This window comes from Sardina pilchardus, chromosome 7 (genome assembly GCF_963854185.1).
Source record: "Sardina pilchardus chromosome 7, fSarPil1.1, whole genome shotgun sequence".
Taxonomy (NCBI): domain Eukaryota; kingdom Metazoa; phylum Chordata; class Actinopteri; order Clupeiformes; family Clupeidae; genus Sardina; species Sardina pilchardus.
In genome coordinates this window covers 25,394,342-25,412,128 of record NC_085000.1, presented here as the reverse complement: position 1 = coordinate 25,412,128, position 17,787 = coordinate 25,394,342, and the positions used below count along the sequence as shown (strand labels likewise).

The window sequence follows — 17,787 nt, the reverse complement described above, 5'->3', positions numbered from 1 at the left end:
TTCCCTGCTGTCTTGGCTCTAAGGTCACACGTTTCTTCTTCAAGACACACGTATAAACACCTACACCCAGAGCCATATAAAGAGAGAGTTGCGACAACTCCATTGACGCTAATGTTCCATATTTTCTCAACAATAGTTCCCGGAAGTTAGGATCGAACACTCGTTAACAGACAGTAAAAGACGGTTATTTTATGATTCTAACAAACAGTCAAAATCGCTTCCGGGAACTATTTGAACTACTTGAAGTTACACGAACCACGTCACAAACCGAATTTTCTGTACCCGAGTTGTCGCAACTCTCCCTTTATATGGCTCTGCCTACACCTACTCAACTCGTGAGAACACACAGCATTGTAAAGCATCTTCATCAAGCTGCTGGAAAAAAATGTGGGACCCAATGGGCATAATACCACGTTCCATCAAAGCTCGGTGAACGTTTTTTTTGCCAGCACGTATCCAAAGTCTGCCAGCAGTTAAAGCTACTTCACACACACATACACACACACTTCATACACAGGACCACATTTGCGGGGCCCGGCACGATTTCTGCCGGGCCAGACCCCCAGTGCAAGGACACGCAGCACAACACCTGCCATGCCACAGAAGACAAAGGAAATTGTTTAAGGCAGGCAGAAATCACTCCATGATGCTGTTATGAATTGTTATGAAGTCCACAATCTATGTGAGATGGATGATGCTGAGCACTGGGAGAAAAGTAGAGGAAGACAGGAACTGAGATGGAGAAGGAGGAGAGGAAGAGAGGGACTGAAATGGAGGAGGAGAAAGAGATGGACAGAATGGAGATGATATGGAGATAAAGAAGAGCAAGAGAAGGAAGCGGTCTCACAGAACTCTACTGCAGAATAAACACATTCCAGCTCTCCAAGTCTGTCTGCACATCCGTAACACAAAACAGTTTATCACTGAAATATGGGGCATATGCTTAATTTGAAAATACATCTGGACACCAAAAAAGGGGCTGAAATATGAGACTGTGCCAGGAAATCCGGGACGTCTGGTCACACTTAAAAGGGTGAGAGAGGGAGCGACAGACAGAAAAAGAGAGAGAGAGACAGAGAGCAAGGAGAGAGAGAGAGAGAGAGAGAGAGAGACTGTGCCTTACAGGGAGACAGATCATGAAACGAAAGAGGGACAACACAAGAAATTGTATGTGCAAGAAAGAGGAGAGAGAGAGAGAGAGAGAGAGGGAGGAAGAGGGAAGAGAGGAAAAGTGAGGGCTGAGGAACAGATCCAAACGGAGGGGACACCGACCCTGCTGGCACCAGAGGGTTGCAGCAGCAGCAGCAACAGAAGCCTGCTGAACCTCCGTCCAGCTAATTGTGAGCCATTAGTCTGTGCGTCTGAAATTACATGTCTTATTAAATACAGAATTCCAAATGAGCCACGTTAAATACAAAAGTACTCCCCTTTTAATGAAGCTAATTTATATGGAAATGAGGCATAATCCGCACGATTCAGTGGGAGATTTACACTTATTGAACATTGGTGGCATGAAGAGGAGGGGAGAAGAGGAAAAAGAATGTCTGGGAAATGCCTCTTTTTCCCTCTTTCTTTTCTTTTCTTAACCCCACCCCCCCCCCCCTCCCTCAACACACACACACACACACACACACACACACACACACCTACACACGTGCACGGAGCCACACACACACACTTTCTTTGCAGAGTTGGAGAGTTTGTGACTGGTGCTGAGCTACTGCCTCCATGTTGCTGATGGTGCAAAAACTGAAGCCGATGAAGGGGCGCCAGGGTGGTGTGGAGTTGGGGGCGGGCGGGTGGGGATGGGGTAGTTAGAGGCAGGGGGGCATAGAACACTGAAAAATGCAAACAGCGGGCGTGAGGGGGCTTCAGAGCCAAGCACAAACAGCACGACGGAGAGGAAAGTACCACTCTCGAGTCAGGAATGAATGGGAGTGACAAGACAATGATAAAGGTTACTGTAAACACACAAATACACACACACACACACACACGCAACTGTCTGCACAGTACTCCCATGCACACATGCAGCCAACACAATACACGCACGCCTAGGCAAATTCCTCAAGTCCACCACATTCATCAACTGAGGTTTTCTCCCTGAGACAAAGCAATTTCAGAATTTTGTCTGTGATAATTTTTCATCCTTTCTTCCTCCACCTCTCTCTCTCTCTCCTTCCCTCTGTTTCACTGGCAGTGCAGACGAGTGGCAGTCTGTTGATTTATTAATGCAGCAGCTGGATGCAGTGGGCCGTGCCAAGCAAGAGACAACTCTCCTCTGTGGCTCAATAGCACCCTCTACTGGCAGAACCAACCCGTCACAGCAGGGTGCATCGCCTCCATTGTGTCCAGACAGACAGTAAGTAGAATGACAGTGTATGAACGTAGTCAGCTCCTCTGCTGTCAGAGGCCTCAACACAGCTGAGGTGACTGATGATGCAAAGTTAAACAGCGGTTGCAGCAAACGCTGCCATGTGTATTTCTAAGTATGAATTGTATTATTAAATTTGCGCCAAGGACTGTGGCATAACAATCATAATACATTATTTGCCATGTTTTCATTTTTAATATCCATCTTATGTATAAATGCAGTACCACTGCAGTGAGACTATTAAATACTGTACATAGCGTGAAGGAGAGAAAAGTGAAATATAGAGCTGCATTTTACATATCAGAAGCAAAGAACAGAACTAAGACATACCTGAGATTGAACAAAAGTTTTAATCAAACAGAAACATGAAACAGAACATAAACAATCACACAGTTTTGCATAAATACACACATTTTAAAATTCCTCAGTCAACCAGATTTTGTTTTCTTATAAAAGCAATATATTTCAACATATAGGCAAGCATCTACATAGAAAAAAACAGTGCATATGCAAAGCACGAAAAGAACTTAAGTTAAAAAAAAAAGTCAGTATACCAGCTCGGATGCCTGTGAAAGCTTTGGTGCAATTCTTACACATTTTCTTTAGAATATACACACACGGTGAATGATGTCGCTCAAATGGTGTTGTTATTCTCCATTTCCACATATTTAGTTTGGACTTCATCTGCAAAAAGGATGATCTACAGGGAAAAGGAACCAATCCAACCATCTGCACCCAGAAGTTGTTTTCTTTCATTCTGTGTTTCTTTGCATGTTCAGGTTTCACAGATGACACAGAGCATGACAAACATTCATTCACACTTGTGTTGTTAAAATGGACACACAAACTTCATGGAGAAAATCTTTAATAAGTCCACTTCTCTTTCTTATTTATGCCCTTCCCCACCCCAAAAACACAGTGACAAACCAACACTCGGCTTTGCATGGACTCCACAACACACACGCACACACACACTCACACCTTATAGCCACATAACAAAAACAACAAATAGACAAAAACGAATGCAGTCCCGTTAGAGTTCATTTGGCTTTTCTACCTGGCAGTGACATTCCACTTTCGTCCTCTCCAAACCACAGACCCACATGACATGTCAAAACATGGCAACAGTGCGTTTCACTTCCATGTGTAGTCCTAGCCTTTCACAGCATTGTAAAATCAATGTTTTTTTTTTCTGCTTTGTGGACCCACACATGCATGGTAGCAATCGTTCACATATGGTATAAAAATAAAGTCGAAGTCTGTAAGGCGGCAAAACAAACAAACAAACATATTTGTGTGCTAAATAAATGTTGAATTCTCTACAGTTATTTTGAGCTCTATAAAAATAGCTTTTCAAAAAATCTGACAAAGGATTCAGAACAGTGTCTCAATATATTTATCTATACATTTCTTTTTCACTTCTCTTCTTTTTTTCATCTCAAAACATCAGACAACAACATGTTAAAAAACAAACAAAGTGCCTTTTGCTGCTCCTTCCCTCCTAAGACTTGCCATGTTTACCTCCCTGTTGCTATGAGATAGTCTTTCACAGTCTTCTCTACTGTATGGTCTTGTTGGCGAAAAGGAGATGTCAAAATCAACAACAGAAGGTCAATATTTTCTTCAACTTTGCCATCATTCAGAATCTGACCTTACAGGTTGAGTGACCATATAAGAGGTGAATAGCGCTTCCTTTGTCATTTCCTTTTCTTTTGTCCCCTGGTACAGTGCCACTGACTCTGACTGTTTTCCTGGGATTAGCCTCTGTGTCTGTCTGTCTTTCCACAAAATAAAAACAGGCAATAATCTCTTCAGCCTCTTTTCTTCTGTTTACCCTCTGCATTTGTCTCTTCAACCATATGGGGTTGGACTTAGAGTTTCTGCAGTGGACAAATCTCTGATCGGATGGGTGCTGGAGTCAGGGACAGTTGCAGGAGGGATGCATATCTGATGGCAATGTCAAAATCACTGGCAAGGAACAGCGGCACTACTTTACACCTTTTGGCAAGAAAATGGTCATGCAACATTGCATTCTGACAGAGGGCAATTGTGTGTGTGTGTGTGTGTGTGTGTGTGTGTGTGTTTGTGTGTGAGTGAGTGTGTGTGTGTGTGTGTATGTATTTGTATGTGATATTCAAATGAGGGCACCTCAGCTGTCCCTCTATCAACATTTAGTGAAGTGACTTGAAATCAAAAGCACTTCAAACAAACAAAACAAAACAAAACAAAACAAAACAACAAAAACAGAACATTCCAGTTCTTTTGCAGTCCACTGCCCCATTGTTATGGGTTTCTTACAGACATATCCAACTGGTTCATGCACAGGCCACCACATGCAAACACACATGTGCGCACGTACGTGCACGCCCACCCACACACACACACACACACACACACACACACACACACACACACATACACACACACACACAGTCTCGTACAAATATACAGATATACACCAAGTGCACAACAGCCAAAAAAAGAATAAAAAAAGAAAAGATATGAAATATACGGGACGAACGAAATGACCTTGAGGTCAGTGCTCCATAAGCCATCATACACAACAAGGCAACACACATATTAAAAAATAAACTCAGTGTGGTCAAACCCAACAGAATAGAATAGAGCTATTTTAAGGACACTTGAAGAAGGATTGTATCATTTGAAGCGGCCGCATCTCCTAGCAATGCCCGTACCAGCGTTAAAGGAACAAGACAAAAACTCAAGACTAAAGTACTACAGGGTGAGGGTACAGAAATAAAAACGAAAGACGCAAACCACTCCGATGATTAAGAAAAGGCCACACACAACTTGTGCTGCAGCAGATACTCCAAACTAATAAGATTCACTTCTGTGCGAGAGAAGATGAGAGAAAAGCTTTAGACTCTCAAAACGTTCTGGTCATTTAAGCATCTCAAAAATGGCTAGTCATCTTTTTGAGGCCGTTAGCATGGTCCAGCCCCTTGCTTCACTTCAAACAAGTCTTGATCGTCAGGTAAAAACAAAAACGGTCATAAAGGCTTTTAGATCCCTCCTTAAATTAAGTGGTCTTGTTACGCGTACTTAATTAAGTAATAAATAATACAACAGACTCTAGGCACATGCTATTACAGGTTAGGCCTAGTAACCTTAACAATGAAACAGTGTGTACTTATATTCAAAGATCCTTATTCAATTAAAATTTGAATACTTAGTACCTCAGAACACTTAATAGCCTATACAGAGTGACCAATGTTTTTTTCTGCCTGCTTCTGCATGCATTCTGTCCCAACTCTCAGCACACCAAGACTGGACCTGCAATAGCTGACTTGCTTCAACTATAACAACTAACCTGTTGCCTTGACTGCCCTTGTTTTTCAACATCTTCCTACCTCATGACCAGTTGCTGACCCATGCGGATATTTTGTTGTTTACTGATGCACCTGGGTAAACGTCCTGGGTAAGTAACCCTCTATCAGGAGGTTTACCTCTTACTTTTGAGTTAACTTACCCAGGTTTGTCACAAAACAATGTACAATTGTTGGACTACACCCCAGGTTAGAGACTAGGGAACTTTCTGTACTCTATAAACACTGTTACCCTGTTTACTTTCTACGCCAAGCCACCAGATGGATTGAGGCGGTCAAACGACCACTCATCCTGTGGAGCAGGCGTCCTATTCTTTGGGACCCCAAAACCAAACCCACCCCTGCTCAATCGCTTGTGTACCTTTGAAAACAAGATGCCTGACATTTCCTGCCCACCACAATTCCCAAACACATAATGTACATGGTGTATAAATACAATCTCATAAGAAGACATTTTGAAATAAACTGCCGGCCTTCCGAGTTCCACACAGACCAAAATGGCCGGTGTTCTTATCGCTACCATTTCACAAACGGCAGACACATGAGGGTCATTTCACTTTCACTTTCACCAACACCGACTGGAGTTATTTTCATGCTTGCTCTGGGATGTTTTCTGACTAGTTCTTAACAGCAAAGGAGACGGCACATACGTCTTGTTCTCCTTGATGTTTGTGTTGTTTACCATGACAGCCATGTTTTTCAAACATCCTGATGAGATTCACACAAAACTGAGGCTTGATCTGAGGAAAATACAGATACACAGCCTACCCATTCAGACATAATCTCCCTGATCCACAATCTGCATACGTGAAGTCACAGGCAATAAAAGACTGCGTATTCCAACCAACAAGACTCCGACTCTGAAAAGACAGCATTCTCGGTCACCTATTCAGCAAAGGATGTCGCTTAGGTGCCATTTGTTTTCTTACACAACATACTCAAAAGGCAAAGCAGCAGGACACTAACTAAACTGTTCAGTAACTACAGCAAAAACAAAATTAAAAAAGAAAATAAGCAGGAAAAAAGGACACTTTTTTTTTAACCCCCACACCACCTCTCTCCAATCGTGATCATGTTTGGTGACGGGCACAGTGACGGATGCTGAGCGGTGGTATATCTGCTGTAGGCTGCAGGGCGTTGCCATTCCTTTTTCTGCCATTTTTTTCCCCCCTCCGTGATGCTTTCAGCGTTTCTCGAGCCTAGCAGCCTTGAGGAGAGAGAGGTCTGCAGCTACTGACCGAGAGGAGAGATGGACGCCTCTAACACTCCCCCTACAGGACGACCGCGACCAAAACCTAAGCAACGGTTTGAAGTGTTTCGAATGAATGCAGTTGGTCCTTCAAATCCATCCCACAAACAGTGCTTATCTTTTTCTTCCTCAGAATGTAAAAAACGGGAAGTAATATGTCGTCCAAAACACTTCCTGTTCACAATTTTAAAACTGCCATGAGACTGGCAGCTGGCGGTTTTTGCAAAAACAAATTCAGCTGCTGAACACAAAGCCTTTTTTTTCCCAGCCAAAGAATATGTAAGAAAATAAACTCATAGTGCATTCTGAAGAAAAGATTACAAAAAACAAGAGAAGTGTACGAGTAGACCCACACTTGAACTTTCTCACAATGATTAAGGTTTTCGTCTGTGTGGTGAAGTGGTTTTTTTGTCATAAGACGGTAGGACTACCTTGCTTTTATAAGGAAAAGTTAGAATGTCACAACCTCCTCCTCCTCCTCCTCCTCCTCCTCCTCCTCCTCCTCCTCCTCCTCCTCCTCCTCCTCCTCCTCCTCCTCCTCCAATCAACTGTCTCTACTTCTCTACGATGCTTTTGATTTTCTCGCTCTGGGCGATGTCTTGTCGTCTGGCTTCATCACTCCGTTTGCAGAACCTCCTAAGAAAGACAAACAACGGCAGGACAAACAAAAAAAAAACGCTATACAAATGAACATGGTTTACCTTGAAGAATAATGCAATAGTTCACATCAATATTTTCTATAGTGGCTCATTGGAATACTGTCAAGACTACCATTAAGGTAACAAATGCATTTATTTGTTTGCTTGTTTTCTTTTATTTATCATTCTGACATTGCTTTCAAATCTGTGACACCAGACACGTACAAATGGTGGCCGGATCATGTAAACAATTGTGTGGTCTGTGTGAGTGAGTATGAGGCGGAAATCCACATTTTCTAATTCCTCACATTTAATAAGACAGAACACATTAGCCAGAATAACACATCAACACTGTGCTATGAAAACACTGACAGACAACGAGCCCCCTCACCTCGAGACGAGTCTTTCTTGGAGGGCTTCATCTTTGGGCTGACGGCCTTTTTCTTGCTGGCCTGGGTCAGGCTCTGCTCCCGCCACTTCTTCAGCTGGAAGTTGATGAATTTCCACATCATCCAGGCCTGGGTCAGGCATATGGCCGAAAGGCAGGTCATCCTGCAGGTCACAGCAAGACACAAGGGGCTGAGCGGAGGAGTGGACTGCCAGTGGGCTTCAGTTCACTCTAAGGCCAGGCCCACAGCTAGTATCACTAGGACCACTCTGGTTCTCCAGCTTATCCTTATTTTTGGAATTTATTTGGAAGCCCAGGCAGGTTGATTTGTATACCACAATATATAAATACACACATGTATTTGCATTTGTTTTAACATTTGCATCCTATGCATTTCACATACAAAGCATTTTAAAACATACAAAAAGATAGACGTTTGGCATACAACTCAATTTTGAGACAGGGAGGCACACTTATGTCTTGGGCCCTGAAATTAACCGAGACGACTCGGCAAAGACATAAATAAGTACAAAGCGATAAAGTCGTCCATGGCGCCATGCTATAGCCAGACCAAAACATGCCTTCACCCCCATCAGATTAAATGGGCGAGGGAAGGGAATCCGTCAAAGGATTGTACACAGTACACACATCAATGGATGTGATATGTGAGGGTGGGGTGGGGTGGGGTGGGGTGGACACAGACTTTCGTCTTTCTGAGACTCTCTTCTTGTGAGATGGGATCAGGCAGAGGGACCCTTCTGTTGCCGTTTCCTCTGCACTATCCTGAAGCACTTCCTGCCTAGCCTTGTGATGATACACTCTCATGACAGAGAGCAACAGTCTCTGGCTCCTCCTGGGCCACTGGAAATACCACTAGTATGCTGTGAACCCAGCAAACCCAAGTAAATATGTGAAAGGACTTAAGACTACATTTTGTAGGCCTATCGACACATCTTGGGAAAAAAGCTTGTTAAATAAATCCCAGATCTTCATACCTGTAGCCAACACAGAAGTCATGACAACCAACACAGAAGTCATGGCAACCAATTACATGAGAAAGGTATCGAAAGATGAATATCTTCCTATACCGGTTTTAATCAGATCTGCCCTAGCTAACCGAGTTTACAAGTAAACAAGAGGCACTGCCCAGAAGAATTCTGCCTTGAGAATGTAATCTGAGACTGTGAACTGTGGAGAATCTGAAGTGTGTGCAATGAGAATGGGAAGGCCACGGGTTGGTTCACACTGGAACTTGCCTGACAGTCAGCACGTTGAAGTTGCCCTGGGCCAGGGAGAAGCCCTGGTTGTCGGTGCGCGAGAGCCCGAAGCCAAAGGTGAGTACGGAGAGCGTGAGGGTCAGAAGCCGCGCAATCACGAACAGCAAAGCCCACAGCGTGAACCTGAAAGAAAGGAAGGAAGGAAGGAATAAGAATAACACCTGGGCAGAAGCAAAATACACAACATACAATCCTGCAATACAACAGCAACATACTGCTATCAATTAACTGTGTCTTATGGTCTGTGCAGACCTTTTGTGTAGACCCGATTTTGCCGCGATTGTTTGTCCATTTTTGTGTCCGAATATTCAAAGTCGGAAACGACGCTCGAAGGAGGAAGCGTCTAGTCATGTGACATATTCTCCTACGACCCCCGCATTGACACAGACACTGTGACGACACGCGACGAGAGGGCTACGATAGATAGGCTGCAGGTTTTTGCAATGTGTCTTTCACTCACATCAGAATCACCCTGTCATACTATTACTACTACTACTACTACTACTGCATACAGATGATAAATCAACTATAGTTTGCACAAATGTGTTGATATATATATACACAGTGGCTATCAGCTGCAGAATAGAGCTTTTACCCGCATCAAGATTTTGGGGACATATTTCTCCCACTTTCAAACAGTTACGCCAGCACCCGGTCCACTTCTGTATTCAGTATAACTCCTCCCTCCTCCTTTTCAAGTCTGTTTGTGATCTCGCTTCTGTCTATCTAGACTCTCACACCCCCAGGTCTCCAGACAGCCGTCAGCTCACTGTCCCTCTCTCCACACTTGACACCACCGGCCGTGACAGGGCTTTCAGCGTAGCAGGCCCAAGGCTGGGGAATATCCTGGCCCAAAAACTTTCAACGTGTGATGTGGAATGCAAAATAGAGTGGGAGGGAGTGTACTCGATTTATATTATGTGTGTGTGTGTGGGGGGGGGGGGGGGGGGGGGTAGCTTTGCACACATGCTTTGAAGTGTTGATGGAGAGGTCTCAGGTAGCAGGAATACAGTCTCAAGTCCAAATCTGATTTGTGATTGAGACAACCTGAATGACATGCACAGCAACACACTACTCAACTGGTAGAAGATGGTCTTCCTGTCACTACCAAGTAGATATTACCTCCACATTGTCTACAGCCACTTTCCTCATTACCAGACACTACAAATACACATAGTTTCCATTTTCAAACCGCATCTTAATAGCCATACTTTACTGCATGTAATAAAAGATTTCTTTCTATTACATTCTAGCCCGACACTGACTTTGCAATAGTATCATGAGATCCAGTCCTAACTGTCCAACACATTTTGTTTATGCAGCATTTTTGGTTTGCTAGATCATGCTGGTCTGCATTTCAATATGTTTGAACTTTGCCCTTCATTTACAAATATGCCTCCATACACTCACCACTGGAGCAACCGCAAAAATATTTTTCATGAACACACACACACACACACACACACACACACACACACACACACACACACACACACACACACACACACACACACACACACACACACACACACACACACACACACACACACACACACACACACACACACACACAATGTGGGGAAGTACCTCAGGCAAACGATAATCAGTAAATCTGTCCCAAAACAAGCTGTAATCTACACCATAGTAGGCTTGACTCTGTAAATGTCACTTTGGAATCAAGAGTAAGCACAATGTCCACACAAATGGCCATCAAAAGGCTGTTTTTATGCTACAGGGCTCAGAGCTACTTGTTCACTATAGATCATTTTTCTAATGTTGATTTTTTGTTTTCTGCCGTCACAAATTCTTTAATTACTGTAATGGCTAAAGTTTAACAGGCATCAGCATTCACAGCATGGACACCTACCCTTTCTGTTTGTTCTCGTCACTGAAGTAGAAGAGGCGCGAGGCGTGAAACAGCAACTCCACCAGGTAGTGCGGCACCAGCAGGACTAGGCCCAAACGGTGGAGACTGACAGGAGCAGGGAGACAGGAAATGACATCAGAGAACGCAAGGTGTCAAAACAAAAGTCAGCCTAACAAAAAATGCCTGAAAAAACAAATGCATTGTCTACACACAAAGACATGTTTGGTGAATCTGTTTTTTTGTCATCATGATGATCTTACTGAGGGGAGAGATTGTAATTTTCAGACCTAGCGTGATCATATACTCACTTTAAGACATAGGCACCTGTGATGTGGAAGATGTAAAGGCAAATGTAGTACAATTGGCGAGGGATATCTTCCTAAATAATAACAGAAAAATTGTGAGCCCACAGTTCTGTTAAATCAGCAAACTAAAATAGACAACAACATATATGCTTCAATGCAGCAACATTCCAATAACAAAATAGATCAAACGCAAAATGAATGCTATAGAATTCCTTACTTTTCTGACTTTTTGAAAGTACAACTCAGGAAGGGCATGGAACCAGTAGGCGATCTGACAGATATAGAAGAACTTCACCTGAAATCTGTCCAAGGAATCATTAAAACATACATTAGAACAAGAAAATTTAGTTCTTTTACTTTAAAGCAACACTAAAGCACTTTTCCTCTGTCGCACACACGCTATTTGTTTATCCATCAGATAACAGACAAGGTAGAATATGTTGCATGATTTTATGAAAGTATGATGTATTGCGACATCGAAGCAAGTCAAATTTGTAGTTTCTGATGTCTCATTTCATCGAACTACAGATACACTACCCCACCTCGTATAGTTACACAGTGCAGTTATAGCCCAAAGAGGGCCGCGAAGTGAAAGCAGAAGTGCCGTTCACCCTGTTACGAGTTGATGAACCGCTGAAATGATTTTGGAAACATTATCGAAAAACTCTTTAGTGTTGCTTTAAATCAGGTCTTCAACTTCTTTGATGATATATGGACTTAGTCCCTGTAAATATCAATTTGCACCCTGAGGGCCCGTTATTGCCTTGTATAGCTGTATGAATATATCCAGGAGTATGATCTTTTTACTCAGTTCTCCATGAACTGAATTCCCCTTGGCACTAAATGCATACCCAGTATGTTGCAAATTGACAAAAGGGGGAATTCCTTCATTGTGCTACATTAATTATATCCAATATCACAAATTAAATAAATGTCACATAATCCTAGCACTCAACTTCAATGAACTTGAGTCTCACATTAACGTCCAAACACAAAGAGAGAGGGCTATAAAAACGTAATGGGCAGAGAATAACAATAAACTAGCGATAAGACAGAACAAAGGGAGGCATAATATCGGCCAGAGTGATGCTGCATTTCTGCTGAATGTCTCGAAATAGCCGCAGATTTCATTCATATTATGCAGGACATACAATATAAACTGCTGGCTGTGGTAGATATAGAGGTATTTTCATGGCCACGGCATAAAGTTTCACAAATGCACAGGCACCAATGCCCACGTGCATGTACAGACACACACACACACACAGACACAGAATATTCCCACTGTGATCAGACACAACGTCTCAGCCAGCCACCCACACACACAGACAATCTCTCTTCTGTAAGACCCTGCTGCGTGTGTGTGTGTGTGTGTGTGTGTGTGTGTGTGTGTGTGTGTGTGTGTGTGTGTGTGTGTGTGTGTGTGTGTGTGTGTGTGTCTGGTGTCACATGACTCAGCACTTACGCCATGTGAGTGTGAGGATAGCCTTCCCACAGGAACGTGGGGTTGGTCACAAACTCCTCCTGGGAGGGCAAAAAAAGACAGAAACAACATACACATGCAGGTTCAGAGTTATTGCTGTGCTCCAGTGAGGAAATACACAAAACACATAGTCAGCATTTGGCTATAGCTTTCATCCAAACTATTTCCAGCACATTGAGGGTATAAATCACAACCTGTGCTCCCTAGGTTTTTAGCCAATGACCTTGGGGGATTTTTCAATCATATTTCTATCTGGCAAAACTTACTATACATCGCCACATTTGCAAACATGCTAGATCATCATAAGAAACTATATGTTAACACGAGGACTGTGCAATCTAATACAATGTTCAACACCAAAACGCCCTAGCATTATTCAGAAAAACAAACACAACTGACAGAGATAACATGAGACATGTGGCACAGTGTAATGTGAATGGCATGTTGGTTTTGAGAGCACAACACACCAATCACACATTCCATATGGTAAACCACTCCTAAGCATTTCTCAACGGAGCTCTAGAGATTCACAGAGCTTGACGCTTTAGGTCTCTCTCTGTTCCAACATGCATCACAAAACTATAATGCCTAACTGAAGTGTATTCCGAAACAAGATGAGCAAACACAAAGGATCCCCAGTTGCAATATTTGTGGACATTTCAGCAGCACTACCATCATGGTAGCACTTGTCTGAGGCTTTTTAGGTGGACCCCCCCACCCCCCCTTCCCCCTTACCGCGGTCAAGATGCTGCATCCCCACACAAAGGAGAACAGGTAGAAGGCAGCCAGCTGTCCAGACTCATTAAACTTGCTGTGCTTGGTCTTGGACAGGTGTAGTCGCCGATTGATTTTCTGGAAAGCACACAAAGTAAAAACAGCTCAAGCCACAGATCTGAACCTCTGTTTAACAGTTGGAAGATATTCTTTTTGCTACATCTTAAGCATAACACATTACATCATAACACACAAAAACATGAACAACATATAAGATATCATGAACACTAACTGGAAAACATCATCCTATCAAATGATTCAAAGACAACTGAATGACAGCGGCAATCTGTCATGGTGAAATACAAACATAATTTGTATATACAAATAATATGAACAGGAACATTTCTCACAGCTCTAATCAGATGCATTCTATACATGAACGACGACACAACACCCCACCACCACCAGAGATGTAAAGTAATGCAGAGTAACATCTGCACAACAACAACAACAACATCACAGCGGCCAGAAACCATGCACTCTATCTCTGATCTGTTGGGAGTGCTCGTTCACCATGCTACTTCACCATGCTACACCCCTCTGCACTAACTACAGAGCAGAGATGTCATGGAGCCTGGATTGCAAAAGAGCAGGGGATGAGCTCTGAACAGCAAAAGAGAGGTGTCAAGAAGTGATGCGGAGGGATGCTGAGGGGACAGACAGGTCTTGAGCTTTTGAGCTCTGTACAGAATAAAAAAGGTGTTCTGTGGGCCCAACAGGAATTGAAAAGCCCCAAATTTATATCGACTTTTGACTCATCTTGCAGCCAAGAGAGGAAATGTCTATCTGGTCCTATCACACAAAATACAAACAAATGTGTATGCTCTCTCGCTCTCTCGCTCTCTCTCTCTCTCTCTCTCTCTCTCTCTCTCTCTCTCTCTCTCTCTCTCTCTCTCTCTCTCTCTCTCTGTCTCTGTCTCTGTCTCTGTCTCTGTCTCTGTCTCTGGGTAACTTTCATTGCTGGTATTGATCGCCTGTAATTCTGCTACGATGGGCCATAGACCCAACACATTTCTGCTCTGCTTTAGTTCAGAATGATGGTTCACTTACATCAAGCACATACTCCTGGATCAGGGCATGAAGTATGACAGCAATAAGAAGATAGAAAAACACAGTAGCAATGTCTTTGGGTCCATACTGATAAAGCACCAAAGGCTCAGGCCGGTCATCTGCAGGCAACAACAAAAAAAATCAGTTAACACAAAACTACTTTTACTACAGGTTTCACTTTCAGTTAATTCAATGAAAATAGCTGAAGGCTGGAGAGCTTACAATCAATTGAAAGTACTCACCAAGAGTTTGAGTGACATTGTACTGGACTGTTATGAACATGATTGCAAACTTTGCCGTCACCTGCAAAATAATAATAATTTGATCAATGACTCGACGATGTATCACTTCCCCCTCGTACACCTGAATATCATTTAGGCCTCCACCTTACTACGCTAATGCCTCTCTTCATCACAGCTAGGTTCATCTCAGCATAACCCCGTCGCATCAACACTTCAGATAACCACCATTGGCTACAAAATTCAGGTTATATTAGCCACTGGTCAAGACATGATCAAATAATGGCGGGGAGGTCTAACGAACTAACTGGCTAAGAGACGTTTCCGTTGTTGCATAGTGGTTTCACCTCCACAATTAACCTTATAATGGTTTAATTGATAACTAAGCTATTAGCTAACTCCTCTCACACCAACACAGCTACCCCTCAAAGTAAAAATGACTCAGAAATGATGGCAGGTAACTTAGCAGCTAACGATGAGCTCAGTAGTTGGCTAATGATAAGTTGACTGTTATGCCAACTAGATTGTTGAAAGCATTCAATTAGAAGAACTACAAATTACTATTAGCAGTGTTGTTAATGGCCATGATATAACTAGTATTATGGTGGTTGGTGGCATGGTAATGAAAGCAAAAGGCTAACGTTAACGTTACAGCTAGGTGTAATGTTATGTGAGGCTAGCCGCTTGACAACAGGCCTGCGTTTCCTGATAGAGCTGTCGGACCTGCAGGGGGTATCGCTTCAAAACAGTGCAATGCTGTCAAACAACTCAGTTCCTGCTCAGGTAGCTGCTTTGGGTGTTTCTTGTTCCATACCTCAAACATCAGACCAAGCAGAATGATCATCGCCACACATGAGACCATATCCGCGTGATTCTGGATTACAAACTCGTGGCTCAACACCGGCGGACTCTTGTTCTTCTTTCGGAAACCCATGGCTGAAACGGCTACCTTCAAGTATCAGTCTCTCGTCGCACCAGCGGGTCTTGATATGTACGACCTCCGTTTACTACCCTAAAGATGAGTGCGATATTCCGATCAGGAATAAACCATAACACACATTCACACAGGCTATCCAACAACATTCACTGTATCCTCCCAGTTCCTACCTTACAGGCTGACTGGAGAGGAGGAGGTACAAGCGGTTTGAAGCACGGGAAATTCCGCGCCCCCAGTGGATTGAGTCGCGTAGGATCATTTCATACACAAATGTATTCGTCCAATCAAGCTGTACTATGCTGAAATTCAGAATATACATGACAACAATATATTTAATTTATAGAATTATGGGAGAGATCTGCATTGAATTTTCTGATACTATGTATTAAGAAATATTTTTCAGAGTATGACTGTAGGCTATAGCCCCATAATTTAATTGTAAATAAACTCAAATATATGCTAGACTACTGTAATAATTTTACGCACGCCTATTTAAATAGGGTCTTGTGTAGGCCAATGCGACCCTTGAATAGATGGGGTGGAGGTGGGGTGGTAAACACACAGGCTAGGCCTATCTGGCAGGGGCATAGCCTACAGGTGATCTGATCATGAATGGTAAATTGAACATGGTGACTTTACACAGGGGGTGGAAAGAAGCCATCACGATGCCGAAAAGGCTAGTCATATTTAAATGCACAAAAATGCATGTGACTGTTGATGGTTCAGTGGCAAAGATATCGTCATGATCTGTGTGCCTGATGGCTCTAGGCATCTCATAGTGTGAATGACTATTTCTAACATGATAATGGATCTGCTTTGGGTTTTAGCTCTGCTATGTTGACATAGGTGACTGCTATGTTAATAAAACATCAATAAAAAAGAAAAAGTAGCTGAGAGCCTATGTCCTGGAGGTGATTTATTCAGAACGCTTGTCTTTTTGTCCTGTAGAGGTCAGTATTGTGTCTTTCAATACATCATTGTGCTGAAGTGAACAGTCAGAGTAGGCCTAGGCCAAAAAGCCTTACTACTACGTTGGTGTTGAGCAGTCATTGTCGATTAACCTTACAACTCTTTGCAGACTATTCAGTAGGCCTATGCAGCAAGGTTGAACACATTGAATGATAGCCAATACTTCTTAGTCAGAAGGATGTCGTTTTAAGATGGCATTATTGTTTTTGTGAAATATGTAGTGAGATCACTTAAATAACATTGCTGCATCATGTCCACACAGACTCCATATTTGTTTCCATTTTCCTGTGTTCTACACTGGCCAATTCATGGAGATGATTTGACATCGATTGGAGTCAAATATACTCCTTATAACAAATGTATTTATGTTGCAGGGATTTCTTACACACAAGGCACTTTTCAAATAGACTATTGAAACGTGCCCATAATGTGAATGTGTGTCACATACAGGACAAAACCAAATTCACCATTTGGTGCTTTGTGTCATAAAATTAGGACATACAATGAATATTTATGGACATTTCAAAGGACCTCTTATGCTCTTCATTAAAAATGTATTCAGTTGTATTTGTGTGGCTGTCTGTAATTTTCTTTGAAAATTCATGACGATAAAAACTGAGATGAGAGGTTACTCCGTGTTTACCCGTGTAACTTTCCTATACAGTGTTTACTCCTGTCCTCTGATTGCAGAAAGAGAGGGAGGGATCTGAAGGAAATGTCCTCAACTCAACATGGAGGCGACAAGAACTGTACAAGCAAACACATCTGATTTTCACCCTTTATATATAAGAAATACACCCATACAGACACAGCAAACAATGGATGCCCCATGAAGACATCATCATCCACCCATTAGTGATGGTTTTGTTCGAGAAAATGTGGTTAAAATG

General features: G+C 42.7%; 1 protein-coding gene across 1 annotated transcript; it reads right to left on the bottom strand.

The window, feature by feature from the left end:
- Positions 1-7,474: 7,474 nt before the first annotated feature.
- Positions 7,475-16,132, bottom strand: zgc:113278 (Translocating chain-associated membrane protein 1-like 1-like). The gene is made up of 12 exons (XM_062541517.1): positions 16,099-16,132; positions 15,806-16,003; positions 14,995-15,055; positions 14,753-14,871; positions 13,664-13,780; positions 12,911-12,969; positions 11,663-11,747; positions 11,449-11,519; positions 11,141-11,245; positions 9,253-9,396; positions 8,000-8,160; positions 7,475-7,606 (listed from the first exon to the last, which is right to left on the bottom strand). The coding sequence occupies exons 2-12, from the start codon at positions 15,923-15,925 to the stop codon at positions 7,533-7,535; spliced, it is 1,116 nt and encodes a 371-aa protein (XP_062397501.1). The 5' UTR covers positions 15,926-16,003; positions 16,099-16,132; the 3' UTR covers positions 7,475-7,532.
- Positions 16,133-17,787: the final 1,655 nt, after the last annotated feature.